The sequence below is a fragment of the Oncorhynchus tshawytscha genome, linkage group LG04, assembly GCF_018296145.1.
Source record: "Oncorhynchus tshawytscha isolate Ot180627B linkage group LG04, Otsh_v2.0, whole genome shotgun sequence".
Taxonomy (NCBI): Eukaryota; Metazoa; Chordata; class Actinopteri; order Salmoniformes; family Salmonidae; genus Oncorhynchus; species Oncorhynchus tshawytscha.
Genome location: NC_056432.1, coordinates 23,795,801 through 23,808,261, shown reverse-complemented (window position 1 = coordinate 23,808,261; position 12,461 = coordinate 23,795,801). Strand labels below are relative to the sequence as shown.

The window sequence follows — 12,461 nt, the reverse complement described above, 5'->3', positions numbered from 1 at the left end:
AAACATTGTATTCTGTGTTTTTATCTTTGTACATATTACTGATAGAGTCCCTGGGTAAACCAAATCATCCCTCTCTTCCATTCTTGGCCTCCACCTCATGCCTCTCCTCTGCCGCCCTCCCCTGTTTCCCTGGCTGCTTTCTCTCTCGGAGCCGGACAGTGGAATGTGTGGAATTCACCATGTACCTTCCCGCCTATCAGATAAAGACTGCAGGGCTTTGGTACAGTTAGGAGGAGGGGGGGCTATGGACAGAGGCAAGAATCTACACGTACCCACCACCCAAAGAATGCACATACAGTATGCACATAAGGCTGTTGGCCTATGTTTGAACAATGACTTTATTGTTAAGATGCTTTCATTGAAAAGGCAGGACAGGAATGTATTGCAAATCTATTTAGGTCATAGAAGCTGCAATAAACAAAGTCCGATGAACTGATCTCTCTGGCATTTAGCCCTGCTTAGAATCCCCAAATGGCAGAATAAATGTTTCCCATAGAACAGTTGAACAAAAAAAAAGTAGTATTATACAAAAGTAGTCAGGATTTCCTCTGAAAAATGATTGGATTTTACCCATCTCATAACCTTTACCCCCACCCCTTAATGCCACTAACTCCCCCCAGACCAACTCGGGCCACAGACCATTTTACAGTTCATCGGTGTCAGACTCATTGCTGCCTCCCACAGGAGGGACAATCAACACAAATGTATTCCAGTGGCATTTCCACTTTCACACTCCAGTAAAGCCGAATGTCAGTGTAGCCCTGGCCTAAGCACTACAGGCAAGTGTATTGCGGCTGACCTCTAGCTATGATTTAAATATCCTCTACTCATTGTTCTTTAGTTTGTTAACAAACAATTCCTTTACAATGAAGGTGGGTAGTGAGTACCAGTTTTCGCTGTATGTCATCGAGTTAGCTATAGCCTTGACAGTAGTCTATACGTTGCTTGAAACACTTAATCAGATGTGGACTAAGATCTCTGACTGATCAGTACCACAGGGGTTGGCCAGTGTCACAGATGTAGTAGCAATGGGGGGGTAGTCTAGTGGTACTAGGCAGAGAATAGAGATCCCAGTCTGGCAACATACTGAGGAACTTTTCCTCGCTGCCAGGAGTAAGGTCATGAAGTTCTTCTACGTACTCAATATCATACCTGGTTAGCCATGTGTGATTTTTATTGTTTTAGTATTCACTTTTATTGGGAAACCACACCATAATGTGTAAGATATCAATTCCCAAGTGAATGACCGGATAGGGAGATGGCCAGTGATTTAAAAAAAAAATATATATTTAAAAAAAAAAAGGGCTTTATTGTAAGGGTGATGCAGTCAACTTTAGTAAGTCCTTGTTCAGCATGTCGGCACCAGGTGCAGCTTATTTTGAGCAGACTTACTTGCTGAACTTACAGCTTTAAATAGATTTAGCACCCATGTGGTTTAACTAAATGACGTAAACGCCTAGCTACTGGTTGGGGTCTCTGTGGTTTAACTATATGACGTAAACGCCTAGCTACTGGTTGGGGTCTCTGTGGTTTGAATGAACAGTGGGGGAAGTACTGTGGTAGTGACTTGGTTAAACTGAAAGCTCTGTTCCCACAGAACAATTGTAACAGTCCTATTCAAATAAAGCTGTTAAGGATGAACAATAGAGATGTCGTTGACGTCTAGTTGATGGCAATTTATAAAATCTTTCTGGGAATTATTTTTGAAAATAGAGCACAATATTTGACTGTTTACAGAAGTAGACACAGACTTGATTATTATGAGCGTGAAATGTATCCCTGGGGTGAGTTGGAGGATAAGTGGGAGGGAGGGCGGCGCACAATTGGACCAGCGTCGTCCAGGTTTGCCCGGGTAGGCCGTCATTGTAAATAAGAATTTGTTCTTAAACTGACTTGCCAAGTTAAATAAATAAACAAAATATTGTTGGGGTTAATATCCAGTGTGTCTCTGTCCCCCTGCCTCCAAACCGCACCCTCAACAGACAGGACACTAGCTTGTCCTCTCTGTCTATCTCTGTCCCTCTCTGGCTGCATAAGCCGTTGCACACACTTCTGGGTACTGGATCTGTCAGGTGGCATATCAGGAGGATAGTAAGGGGGCATTTTACCCAGAAGAGCTTGAATATTCTGTGAACTTTATTTCATCTTCAATTCTTGTCTGTTTTTTTTGCTTTTGTTTTTCTTCTTGCAAAGAGGATTTTGTGTGTGACTGAAGAGGGACTTTTGGACTGTGGTCTGTAAAAAATGATTTGTCTATTTGTTGTTCACCTCAAAGTTGTAGTAATGTTGGCATCTTACGGACTGTCCATTTATCATATAATTTAGTTTCGCCTATTTTGATGTTCTCTTGGTTTGAAGCTGATTTATGTAAATTGGCTCATATGATTCAGAGAAACTAGTCTTATGGGGTGGCTTTTGAATTGACTTGGTTCTGTTATATGGAGTTGACGACAAGGATTCCCTTTGACACCATCCAGTATGAACAGGAACATTTGAACAGGCTATGCTTGACTGACTGAGGATGGATGGAGTGTGTGATGTAAGGGTCTATTTTGTTCTGGTGTTCCAGGGGACACTAATGCTGTACACAGGATATCCCTGGAGGAGATGTATATGATGTCTGTCTGATGTCCACACTCACACAAAGTCTTTTGAAAAGGGCAACAGGTTAAGAAGGGCGTTTTTCTGTTAGGAAGACAATCAGACGGAACGAACGATGGACAAGCAAAGACGGATAGCCAGGTACTTACTGAAAGCAGCAATATATTAGAGCCTGATGGAAAGATTGATGGAGCGAGGAAGGTGGGGGTTTCAGGGGAGATGTTAACCAGACTGTAGTGGGTTTAGAAATGACACTGGGGCTTTGTCTGTGTCGAGCTGTGATGATGACAGGGCCTAAACTTTGCGCCTGGTGGAGGGGGCCTTGGGAGCAGGCTTTTTTTTGGAGTGAGAGGCTGACCGGTACACATGGGCATTGTTAGTTTACAGACACCCGCTGCTCAGTAGACTCCAGCTGGAGAGGCCCAGATGCTGGGCGCTTTGAATTATTTTCAGTCTAATTGAGGCAAAATAACGAAATCTGTCACATTCACATTGATGCTAAGCATAGAAGTCGTGTTGCATCTTGGTCTTCTATGAATGATTTGCTCCAGAAAGAGGGGAAACAAATGTCCACCCTCAATCTTAAAAAAACAAACACATTTTGTAATGATAGAGGCAGCCTTGGTTTGTGTATTTTTGCCTGTAATGTTTGACTGAGTGTATGCTGTGTAACAATGGAGGTATCTCTCTCCTTCTCAGACGCTTTGTTGGCGGACCTGGAATCCACGACGTCCCACATCTCCAAGCATCCTGTGTTCCTGTCTGAGGAGACCCCCTACTCCTTTCCCACTGGAGGGAACTCCTACCAGGATGTGTCAGTCCCTCCCCCGGTGCCACCCCCTCCCTCGGCTGAGGCTCTGAATGGCTCTGTGATAGACTCCCCGGACTCCCACCACTCCTCCCAACAGGTCAGTCATACTGTACCTCAGAACCACGACTCAGACTCACACATCTCATTCATTAAATGGCCTTTCACGACTAAACTTAGTGAATGTCCTCCCCTGCAGTCCTTGGGTTCAGCTCCGAAGAGCTTATGGTCCAGGGACAGTAGCAGCCCGCCCGTGTCCCACATTGAAGAGGACCACGTGTACAGGTAGGCAGGAGGGCCATAGGAACAGATCTTTAGGAAGGCACCCCGACTGGGAGGCTACTATACCGTCTGTCACTGTTTTATACTCAAACACAATTGACAAAGCATTGTCTCTCTGCCTCTGTCAGTTTCCCCAACAAACAGAAGTCTGCTGACCAGTCTGCGGCTGCTATGAGCTCAGCTCTGGGCAGTAACCTGTCAGAGCTGGACAGGCTGCTCCTGGAGCTCAACGCTGTCCAGCAGAACTCTCCATCCTTCCCCACCACAGGTACACAGACAGCTAAACACATTCTACATCATTTTTCACTAGGTTTTGGTGTTTATGCTACCTAAGCGGAACTTCTCTCTTGTCTTTGCAGTATGTGTTTACTGCATAATACTGTGATGTTATCATGTCCCACTGTCCTTTCTACCCACAGAGGAAACAGCCCCACCCCTGCCATCCTGCAGCATAACCCACTATGTGCAGGAGAACGGGGGTCCCCCTGACGTCATGGTGAGCCCTCGGTCTCAGGAGAAGACCAAACGGAACGGGAGCCAGGCGGTGGAGGAGGGCCGGCCCACTGTGGAGAGTCTGCTGGATGAGCTGGAGGGCTCTCTACCCACTCCCAGGTAAGCAGATTGGCAGTTACTCCTATTCAAGAATCACAGATGGACACGGAGTTTGTCATCACCTTGAATTATAGGATACAAGCTAGCTAGCAATGAGATCATGTTAATAATCAACTGTAGCCTGTGTTTGGGTGCTCCATCTGATCACATATTAGGATGAAATTAAAAATGAGGAGGTCAATGTTTGATTGTGTGTGATCATGTTTTGTTTGTGTATTCTGCAGCCCCTCTGTCCTCCACAATGAGTTGGACTCTTCCTCTCAGCAGCAGGCCAGAATGTCAGCTTCCTGTGCCACACGCGAACTTGATGAGCTTATGGCCTCCCTTTCCGACTTCAAGGTGTGTGTGTGTGTCTTACGCTTGCCTTCCTTATTACCTCATGAAAAATCCTTTAGATACCTTTTTAATTCTATATCTATTTTCTAATCTGATTATTTCTCTTTAATATCTTCCTCTTCTTGTGGTGTTCCTTTCCTCTCTCCTGCCTGTCCTGTCCTAGCCTGTCCTCGGCTCCTTGGGGTCTATGAACTCTGACCTTCAGCTTGATCAGGCAGGAACCTCCCCCAGCATCATTCTGGAGGTCCATCCTCCTCCACGTACCTGCTCCTCCCTTGCTGCAGCTGCCCCCTCCTCCCTCTCACCCTCTCAACCTGCCTGTGACTCTCCTCTTTTCTCTCTACCTGCATGGGAGCTGCACATAGAGGAGGAAAGTGGGGACTCAGGGGGGGCAGTGTCCCCTCCACATCCCTCATTATCAAGCCCTCCCCCAGCTACTGTAACCTCCCAGAGCCCTCTGTCATTTGCAGAGAGTGACCCAGAACCAAAAGTTGTCATCGACGTCTCTGCGACCATCCTGAAGTCTCGTCAAAAGTCGCTGGTAGCCCTCAACCACTCCAACCCTTCACTTAGCACATACCCAAGTCCTCCTAATGCTGCTAAACCATCACTGAACTCAGCCAGTGTCACCCTGGACAATAACCCCTTAAAATCCCATAGTTCATTTCTAGAACCTTGTACAACTCCCCCTACTGTTACCAAGAGCACCAGTCCCCTGACTGACATGGATCTATGTTTCTCTACTCCAACCACTACCAAGAGTCTTAGTCCTGTTCCTGTCTCTACCTCCAAGACTCCTTCACCTCTCCATGCTTCTGTCACCAAGACTCCTTCACCTCTCCATGCTTCTGTCACCAAGAGTCCTCCTCTCACTGCTTCTAAAGCCCCCTCACCATCTCTGGTCGCTTCTCCCAAGTCTCCCTCTCCCCCAGCTCTCACCAGCCCCAAGATCTCCAGGAGAGTTCTAGAGCCAGTCCCTGCAGCTGAGCCCTCTCTGGATGAAGCCCTGGATAAGCTGCTGGCAATGAGTTTCACCAAGATGGAGAACGATAGAGTCCTTACTGACACACTGCAGCTGAAGGGGGAGGCACCTCAGCTGAAGAGGGAAGTGGTGCAGGAGGTACATGAGGTCATCATGCCCTTAGACAGAAGGGAGGTTCAGCCAGACACTACTGGGTGTACCCGGGATGGGGCAAATACCCGTGAGGGGACAATTACCCGGGATGGGTCAGTAATGAGTGGACACATAGACGGGCACAGGGAGCTCATGGACTGGGCTGATGTGGAGCTGAACATGTGTCTCCAAGATGGACTGGATGGTAGTATGACTCCTTATACAGAGAGACTTTATACAGATGGGAGCATGACCCCGATGACTGAGGCCAGCTGGATGGATGAGTCCCTGGATGGCTCCTCCTGCCCTGGAACTCCTGATGCTGCCATGGACCTACCTCTGCTGCAGCCTGCCACCATGGACAGGGTCTCTGCATCTGGACATGTATGGGGCTGTTCTGCACAAACACACATAGAAACAACAGAGTTAAATGTCATTCATACAAAACTATCTTTCTGAGATGGCAGAAATGGCTTGGTGTGATACCAAAACATCTGTTTGACAAATTGTGTGTGTAGATACTGTCCTTACAATGTGCACATCTGGATGTTTACTGCTACTGCAGTCTCTTATTGTTGACTGCCTGGTAGTGATGAGCAATTAACCGAAATGTCGGTTATTTTTTTGTTTGTTTTTAACAACTAATTGACCAATGTCTTAAGTTTGAATACAGTTTTTATTTTCATTTTTTTGTGAGCTTGAGGCCCAGTTTCTATAGAGAAATCAGATTAAGCCCGAACTTTGCGATGTAGTAGGGAGTTGTAGTTTCCAACAGGCCAATATTCTACATAGTTCAGCACCGAATACCTGGTAATTAACTACAATGACAATCTATTGCACCCCCGCCTACTTGTCTGTTAATAATCAAAACCGTGATTATTTTTCAATGATCGAACCGACTTGAAAAAGCACTGAATGCTCAGCAGTACTGCCTGGCTGTGACCTTTGTTGGCATGTCTTGTTAAAACCAAACAATTTGAGTTGTGACTGCATCCTATGACTACCTCACTTGTTGCGTCAGCATGATGCCCGCATCTTGCCCAACTATGTTCTGCTTAACGGTCAGAGAACAAATGGGACTGTGTGATGGGTGGGGGTGAGATGGGGAATGAGCATGTAATACAGCATGGAGTGTGACTCTGAGCTCACTGACACATTCCTTTGGACATGCCTTTACCCACTGCTGATCGATACCCTTGAGGAGATGGCTGCCTTTGGCTTTGAGTGAACTGGAATGGTGCTTCCTCTGAACTGAACCACTCACCTGGTCTATGGTATTGTAACTGGATCACAGTGGAGTCCTGATGCTCATTCTCCTTCTAGCTGAAGTCCGTGATAAGGCGCACCAAGGAGACCCCCAATGTGCACCCCATGTACCGAGAGGGTCACCCCCGGAGGGGGCGGATGGGCCCCATCATCGTCAACAAGAGCAGCTCACAGGACCGCCTCATAGAGGAACTGCAGGGGAAGCTGGGGATTGGCCGATTGGCTGACCGCCGGCACAAGCAGCCGGACGATTGGCTCACTGAGGGCGTCATCGTCATGTCCAAGCCACAGCGTTTCCGTGGCGATGGGGCTGCGAATGAGGTGGACAAGGTTGGCCTGGATACGATCACAACAGGATCACACCATTCCAGATATTATTATTTTTTTACCTTCAAGTTTCACTTTCCGTTCTTTACCTTTAATTTTCTCTCTCCCTCTGTCATCGTCTGTCTCTTCTCAGATCATTATTCCCTCGGAGTCACCTATACCTCAGAGGAGGGTCATTTCCCCACCCCAGTCTCCCCCAGCCCCTTGTCACCCTCCTATTATAGAAGAACCCAGGAGACCCTCAGCTGTTAAGCAGACCCCTGCTCCCCTACCTCCTCCCCCTCCCCCCTGCCCCCCTCCTCAACTTCCTCTACCCCATGAACCCATCCCTCCCCCAGCTCCTCTGGTACAACCCCCACCGGTCCCAGTACAGCAGCCCCCTGCCCCCAAGCCAGAGCCCCCTCCACCTGCTGCTCCATCCCCAGTGCCCCCTCCACCAGTGCAGCCTGCACCACCACCACCTCCCCCCAAGGTCCTGGTGTCCATTGGCTGTCAAACAGAATACGACCCAATTTTTCCTCCAATGCAGGCATGGATCTCTCAACCTTTCTATTTCTGATATGGTGGAAATCCTTCTATTTCTCACTGGCTTCAGTTTCCTTTAGTTCACCCACAGTTGAGTTATTTGTTCAGATGTATTTTTATGAGAGAATGCATTGTGCTCTGGTGTCTGTCCTCTCACTCTCCATCTTTTGACAGATCATGGCCCAGGGGAAAGGTGGCCCTGGAGGCCCCCCAACACAGGTCAACAAGCTGGACAACATGCTCGGCAGTCTGCAGTCGGACCTCCATAAACTGGGTGTGCAGACTGTGGCCAAGGGAGTGTGTGGGGCATGTTGTAAACCCATCGTGGGACAGGTGAGGGGCTTGGTGGGCCATAGATCAGGCTCTGGTGGCCTTTCTAAGATCATGGTCTCGCTCTAACTTCAAGTTACTTTCAATTGAATTGCAGAGCTTTGTTGACATGGTAAATGTAAATATACTGTCTCTGTTTGTCCAGGTGGTTACTGCCATGGGGCGCACATGGCACCCAGAGCACTTTGTGTGTACCCACTGTCAGGAGGAGATAGGTTCCAGAAACTTCTTTGAGCGTGACGGAGCGCCCTACTGTGAGATGGACTACCACAACCTGTTCTCCCCACGCTGCCACTACTGTAACGGCCCTATACTGGATGTAGGAAAACACCTATACTACAACAATAACGACACTATATCAAAATATGAACGCAACATGTAAAGTGTTGGTCCCATGTTTCATGAGCTGAAATCAAAGATCCCAGACATTTTCCATACGCACAAAAAGCTATCAGCCAATCTCCGACCTTCCATTCTTAAGCAAAATTCTGGAGAAGTTGGTTTTCAAACCGCTATTTCTTTTTTTTAGTACCTACTCTAATTTTGAAAAATTCCAATCTGTTTTTTGAGCCCACCACAGCACAGAGACAGCCTTAGTTAAAGTGGTAAATTATCTTCGAGCCAACACGGATGCCAAACAGCTCTGTCCTTGTACTCTTAGATTTAAGTGCTGCATTCGACACTGTTGACCATGATGTCCTTCTGGAGAGGTGGGTTGGCCTCTCCAGTCCAGTTCTAAATTGGTTTAGGACCAAGAGTTTTTTAAACATTTATTTTAGTTTGTCACCCTTGGTGAACAACTCCGATTATACATATCACCTGTGGTGTTCCACAAGGTTTGATTTTTGGATCCGGTACTGCTCAGTTTATATATGTTACCCCCTGGCAGAGTTCTCAGAAAGCACAGCATTGATATTCACTGCTACGCAGACGTAACACAACTTTTCCTTTCTGTGTCACCAGAGGGTTTCAGCTCCACGGATAAATGATTAGACGGTATTAGTGATTTAAATACTTGAATGGCTCACAACTTCCTCCAGCTAAATCAAGACAAGACCGAGGTGCTTATTGTTAGAGCCAAAGCACAGAGAGAATCTAGCCCTACATTTTAATTCACGGGCAATAAAGGTAAAAAACCAAGGTGTTATTTTAGATTCTGAACTAAATTTTGAATCGCACAATATGAATGTGACCCAAATAGTTTTTACCACCTGAGGAACGTTGCCACGGTGTGGCTCTTTCTCTCTGACTGATACAGAGACTCATCCATGATTTCATTACGTGCAGGCTTGACTACTGTAATGCTCTCCTGTCTGGTCTACCCAAGAAAGCCATTGGTCAACTGCAAAACATACAGAATGCTGCAGCATGGGTACTGACCAAGGCCAGACGTAGAGCACACATTACACCGGTTTTAAGGTCTCTGCACTGACTGCCTGTGAGTTTTAGAAGTAATTTTAAGATTATTCTATTGTTTTTTAAATCAATCCACGATTGTGCAGCCCAATACATGTCAGACATGCTTTTAAGTTATGTACCTAGTAGGTCCCCCAGGTCCTCTGACACTGGCCTTTTAACTATCCCAAAGCCTAGAACCAAGAGACATGGAGAGGCAGCCTTTAGTTATTATGCCCCCGGCTTCTGGAATAGCCTGCCAAAGAACCTGAGAGGGGGCCGAAGCTGTGGACATATTTAATTAAAGATCTTGAAACATATTTTAGTCATTATTTTTTACATTTTTTATCTTGTTTTGTTGTGTAGTAAATATTTCATATTTGATTTGTTGTTTATTTAATTTTCCTGTAAAGCACATGGCGTTGCATTCCATGCTTGATTTGATTTGTTCGGTGTATATTATTTCAACTTAGGCAGTCCAAAGATCCAGTGTAGCAATGGCAGCTAGCATAGAGTAACTGTTCCTATGTTTACAGAAAGTTGTGACCGCGTTGGACAAGACATGGCATCCTGAACACTTCTTCTGTGCTCAGTGTGGATCATTCTTTGGCCCAGAAGGTGAGTTTTACGTGTTCTTGGAGCTCACTTGAAATGACCATTTCTAGAGTCAGGTGCAGAACTCATGATCTGTATGTGTCTCCTGAAGGTTTCCATGAGAAGGATGGGAAGGCGTACTGTAGGAAGGACTACTTTGACATGTTTGCACCGAAATGTGGCGGCTGTGCCCGAGCCATTCTGGAGAACTACATCTCTGCGCTAAACTCCCTTTGGCATCCAGAGTGCTTTGTCTGCAGGGTCTGTAATCAGCCTATTTCCCTTTTATATAAAGGCATTCATGTTGAAGTGTCCTGACTTGTACTTACTCATTACTCTCCTCTCTCTCTCTCTGGGTATGCAGGAGTGCTTCACCCCATTTGTGAATGGGAGTTTCTTTGAGCATGATGGGCAGCCTTACTGTGAGGTGCACTACCACGAGCAGCGAGGCTCCCTCTGCTCGGGTTGTCAGAAGCCCATCACCGGCCGCTGCATCACAGCCATGGGCAGGAAGTTCCACCCGGAGCACTTTGTTTGTGCCTTCTGCCTCAAGCAGCTCAACAAGGGCACCTTCAAGGATCAGAATGACAAGCCCTACTGCCAGGGCTGCTTTGTGAAGCTCTTCAGTTAGGGAGTGTGTGTGGCTCACAAGCTTGTATCAGAAAGTGTCTGTTTAGCTCTGGTAGTGTGTGCAAATCAGATTGTGTGTTTGAATTGTTTTAGAGGGATGTCTGTATACTCATGGTGTGTATGGTGAAAGTGTGTGTGTGTGTGTGTTTCAGGTAGTATGTGTGTGAGATTCCAGCATTCTCTTTTTGACCCTTGAAGTGTAATGGACAATCAGATCAGGTCTCTGCCTGTGCGCTTTCTGTGATGCTCAGAGTAGTGTGATTTCAAACCCAAATAGTTTTGCTTTGCTTTTGTAGTCCGGGTAAATGCTTACTGAACACTGTAAGAACACATGGGATACGTATATGGACGTGTTTTGAGGTTGCTGCTCACTGGTTGAGTGTCTCTTGAAAACCATTTGAAATGTGACATGTTACTAGATCAGGGAGATGTTGACCTGTCATTTTTTTTTTAATTTTATCAGCTGAGGCCTTTTTTCAACTGCTAAAGCAAAGGCCTAGTTGAGATTTCTTTAATTTGCTGTCTGAGTAACAGAGAACAGATGCATATAATGATGTCATTGTAGCTTTGACTGGAAATAGGCTGTGGGTCAGTCATTATTTTAGTACTTGTGAAGCACATGGTCGTGTCATCAGACCCTTGTGGACTCATTTTCACACACACGGCCTTGACACACAATCATTAACACCTCCACACAAGCATTTGGTGTTTGACAAACATACGAATGCTGACATGATACAATTTAGATTTAATGTATATTGGAATGTTTCTATAAAATGTATGTGAAAGATTAATTTACAACAAATAATATTTGACTCCCTCTGTTTGGGAAATCGGAGTCACATATAACGCCAAATGGGGAGATGGATAATGTTACTTTATCACCTTCTCCACTGCCCACTCAGTCCTTTAGAGCTTAACCCTTAGTTGGACTAGTTTGGACTTTCCTTTATGTTCAGAAAGTGCTGATGCAGTATAAGAGTATGCCACTATAAACAATTGAATTGATTCTGCATACAGGAAACGGTTGCATTTTACTGTGAGAATACTGTATACAAAGCGCTGGTCAGTTAATAGTTTGAATAACCACTCATTAAGAGAAATCCTCTTAGAAATTTCAAAGCAGAGATGCTTTTCTATTTTTCAAGATCTGTGAAGTTACTGTGCATTGAGTTTGACTTTTTGTAAAATAAATAGAATACTGCACAAGGCCCCTTATGTATGTACACACAGATTCTATGCAAACAATACTGTGTGCAGCTGCAAACATTTAACTCAACAACCCTCTTGACTCTATCCAAGTGATGCGTTCAAGGAATATGCCTATCTATTTTCTGTGCCAATATATCAATGCAATGTCTTTTACACTGGGGAGACCAGCAAGGAATCCTACTGTTTATAGACTGGGAGTCCTGGACTATCTCTTCAGATATCTGTCAGTGAGTCCACTGGATAATGTGTGTTGATATTGGTCTGAGATTGTGCAGGATCTACTGTACACCAGTTGTGTTTGTGGGCTTGTATTCTTATCCATCACATAATTGTATTGGGTCTGTATCTTGTTCAGGGATTTACACCCAGAGCTTGTAAATCTCTGTTCATTGTTTTATTTAAATCATTGAACTATTTGTCTAATCAGAA

The 12,461-nt window shown here is 45.6% G+C and overlaps 1 protein-coding gene across 3 annotated transcripts in view; it reads left to right on the top strand.

The window, feature by feature from the left end:
* The window catches only part of LOC112248400 (paxillin), a 28,568-nt gene extending 16,107 nt beyond the window's left edge, over positions 1–12,461 (top strand). The window contains exons 2-14 of one of the 3 annotated variants that reach the window (XM_024417380.2): positions 3,301–3,509; positions 3,609–3,694; positions 3,820–3,959; positions 4,111–4,303; positions 4,528–4,642; positions 4,803–6,137; positions 7,077–7,349; positions 7,480–7,875; positions 8,046–8,204; positions 8,347–8,520; positions 10,133–10,214; positions 10,303–10,451; positions 10,555–12,461. In XM_024417380.2, coding sequence (XP_024273148.2) covers positions 3,301–3,509; positions 3,609–3,694; positions 3,820–3,959; positions 4,111–4,303; positions 4,528–4,642; positions 4,803–6,137; positions 7,077–7,349; positions 7,480–7,875; positions 8,046–8,204; positions 8,347–8,520; positions 10,133–10,214; positions 10,303–10,451; positions 10,555–10,821 — 3,578 coding nt within the window. In that variant the 3' untranslated portion in view covers positions 10,822–12,461. The remainder of the gene's footprint in view (positions 1–3,300; positions 3,510–3,608; positions 3,695–3,819; positions 3,960–4,110; positions 4,304–4,527; positions 4,643–4,802; positions 6,138–7,076; positions 7,350–7,479; positions 7,876–8,045; positions 8,205–8,346; positions 8,521–10,132; positions 10,215–10,302; positions 10,452–10,554) is intronic. The other 2 variants (XM_024417381.1, XM_024417383.1) reach the window with 2 other exon arrangements.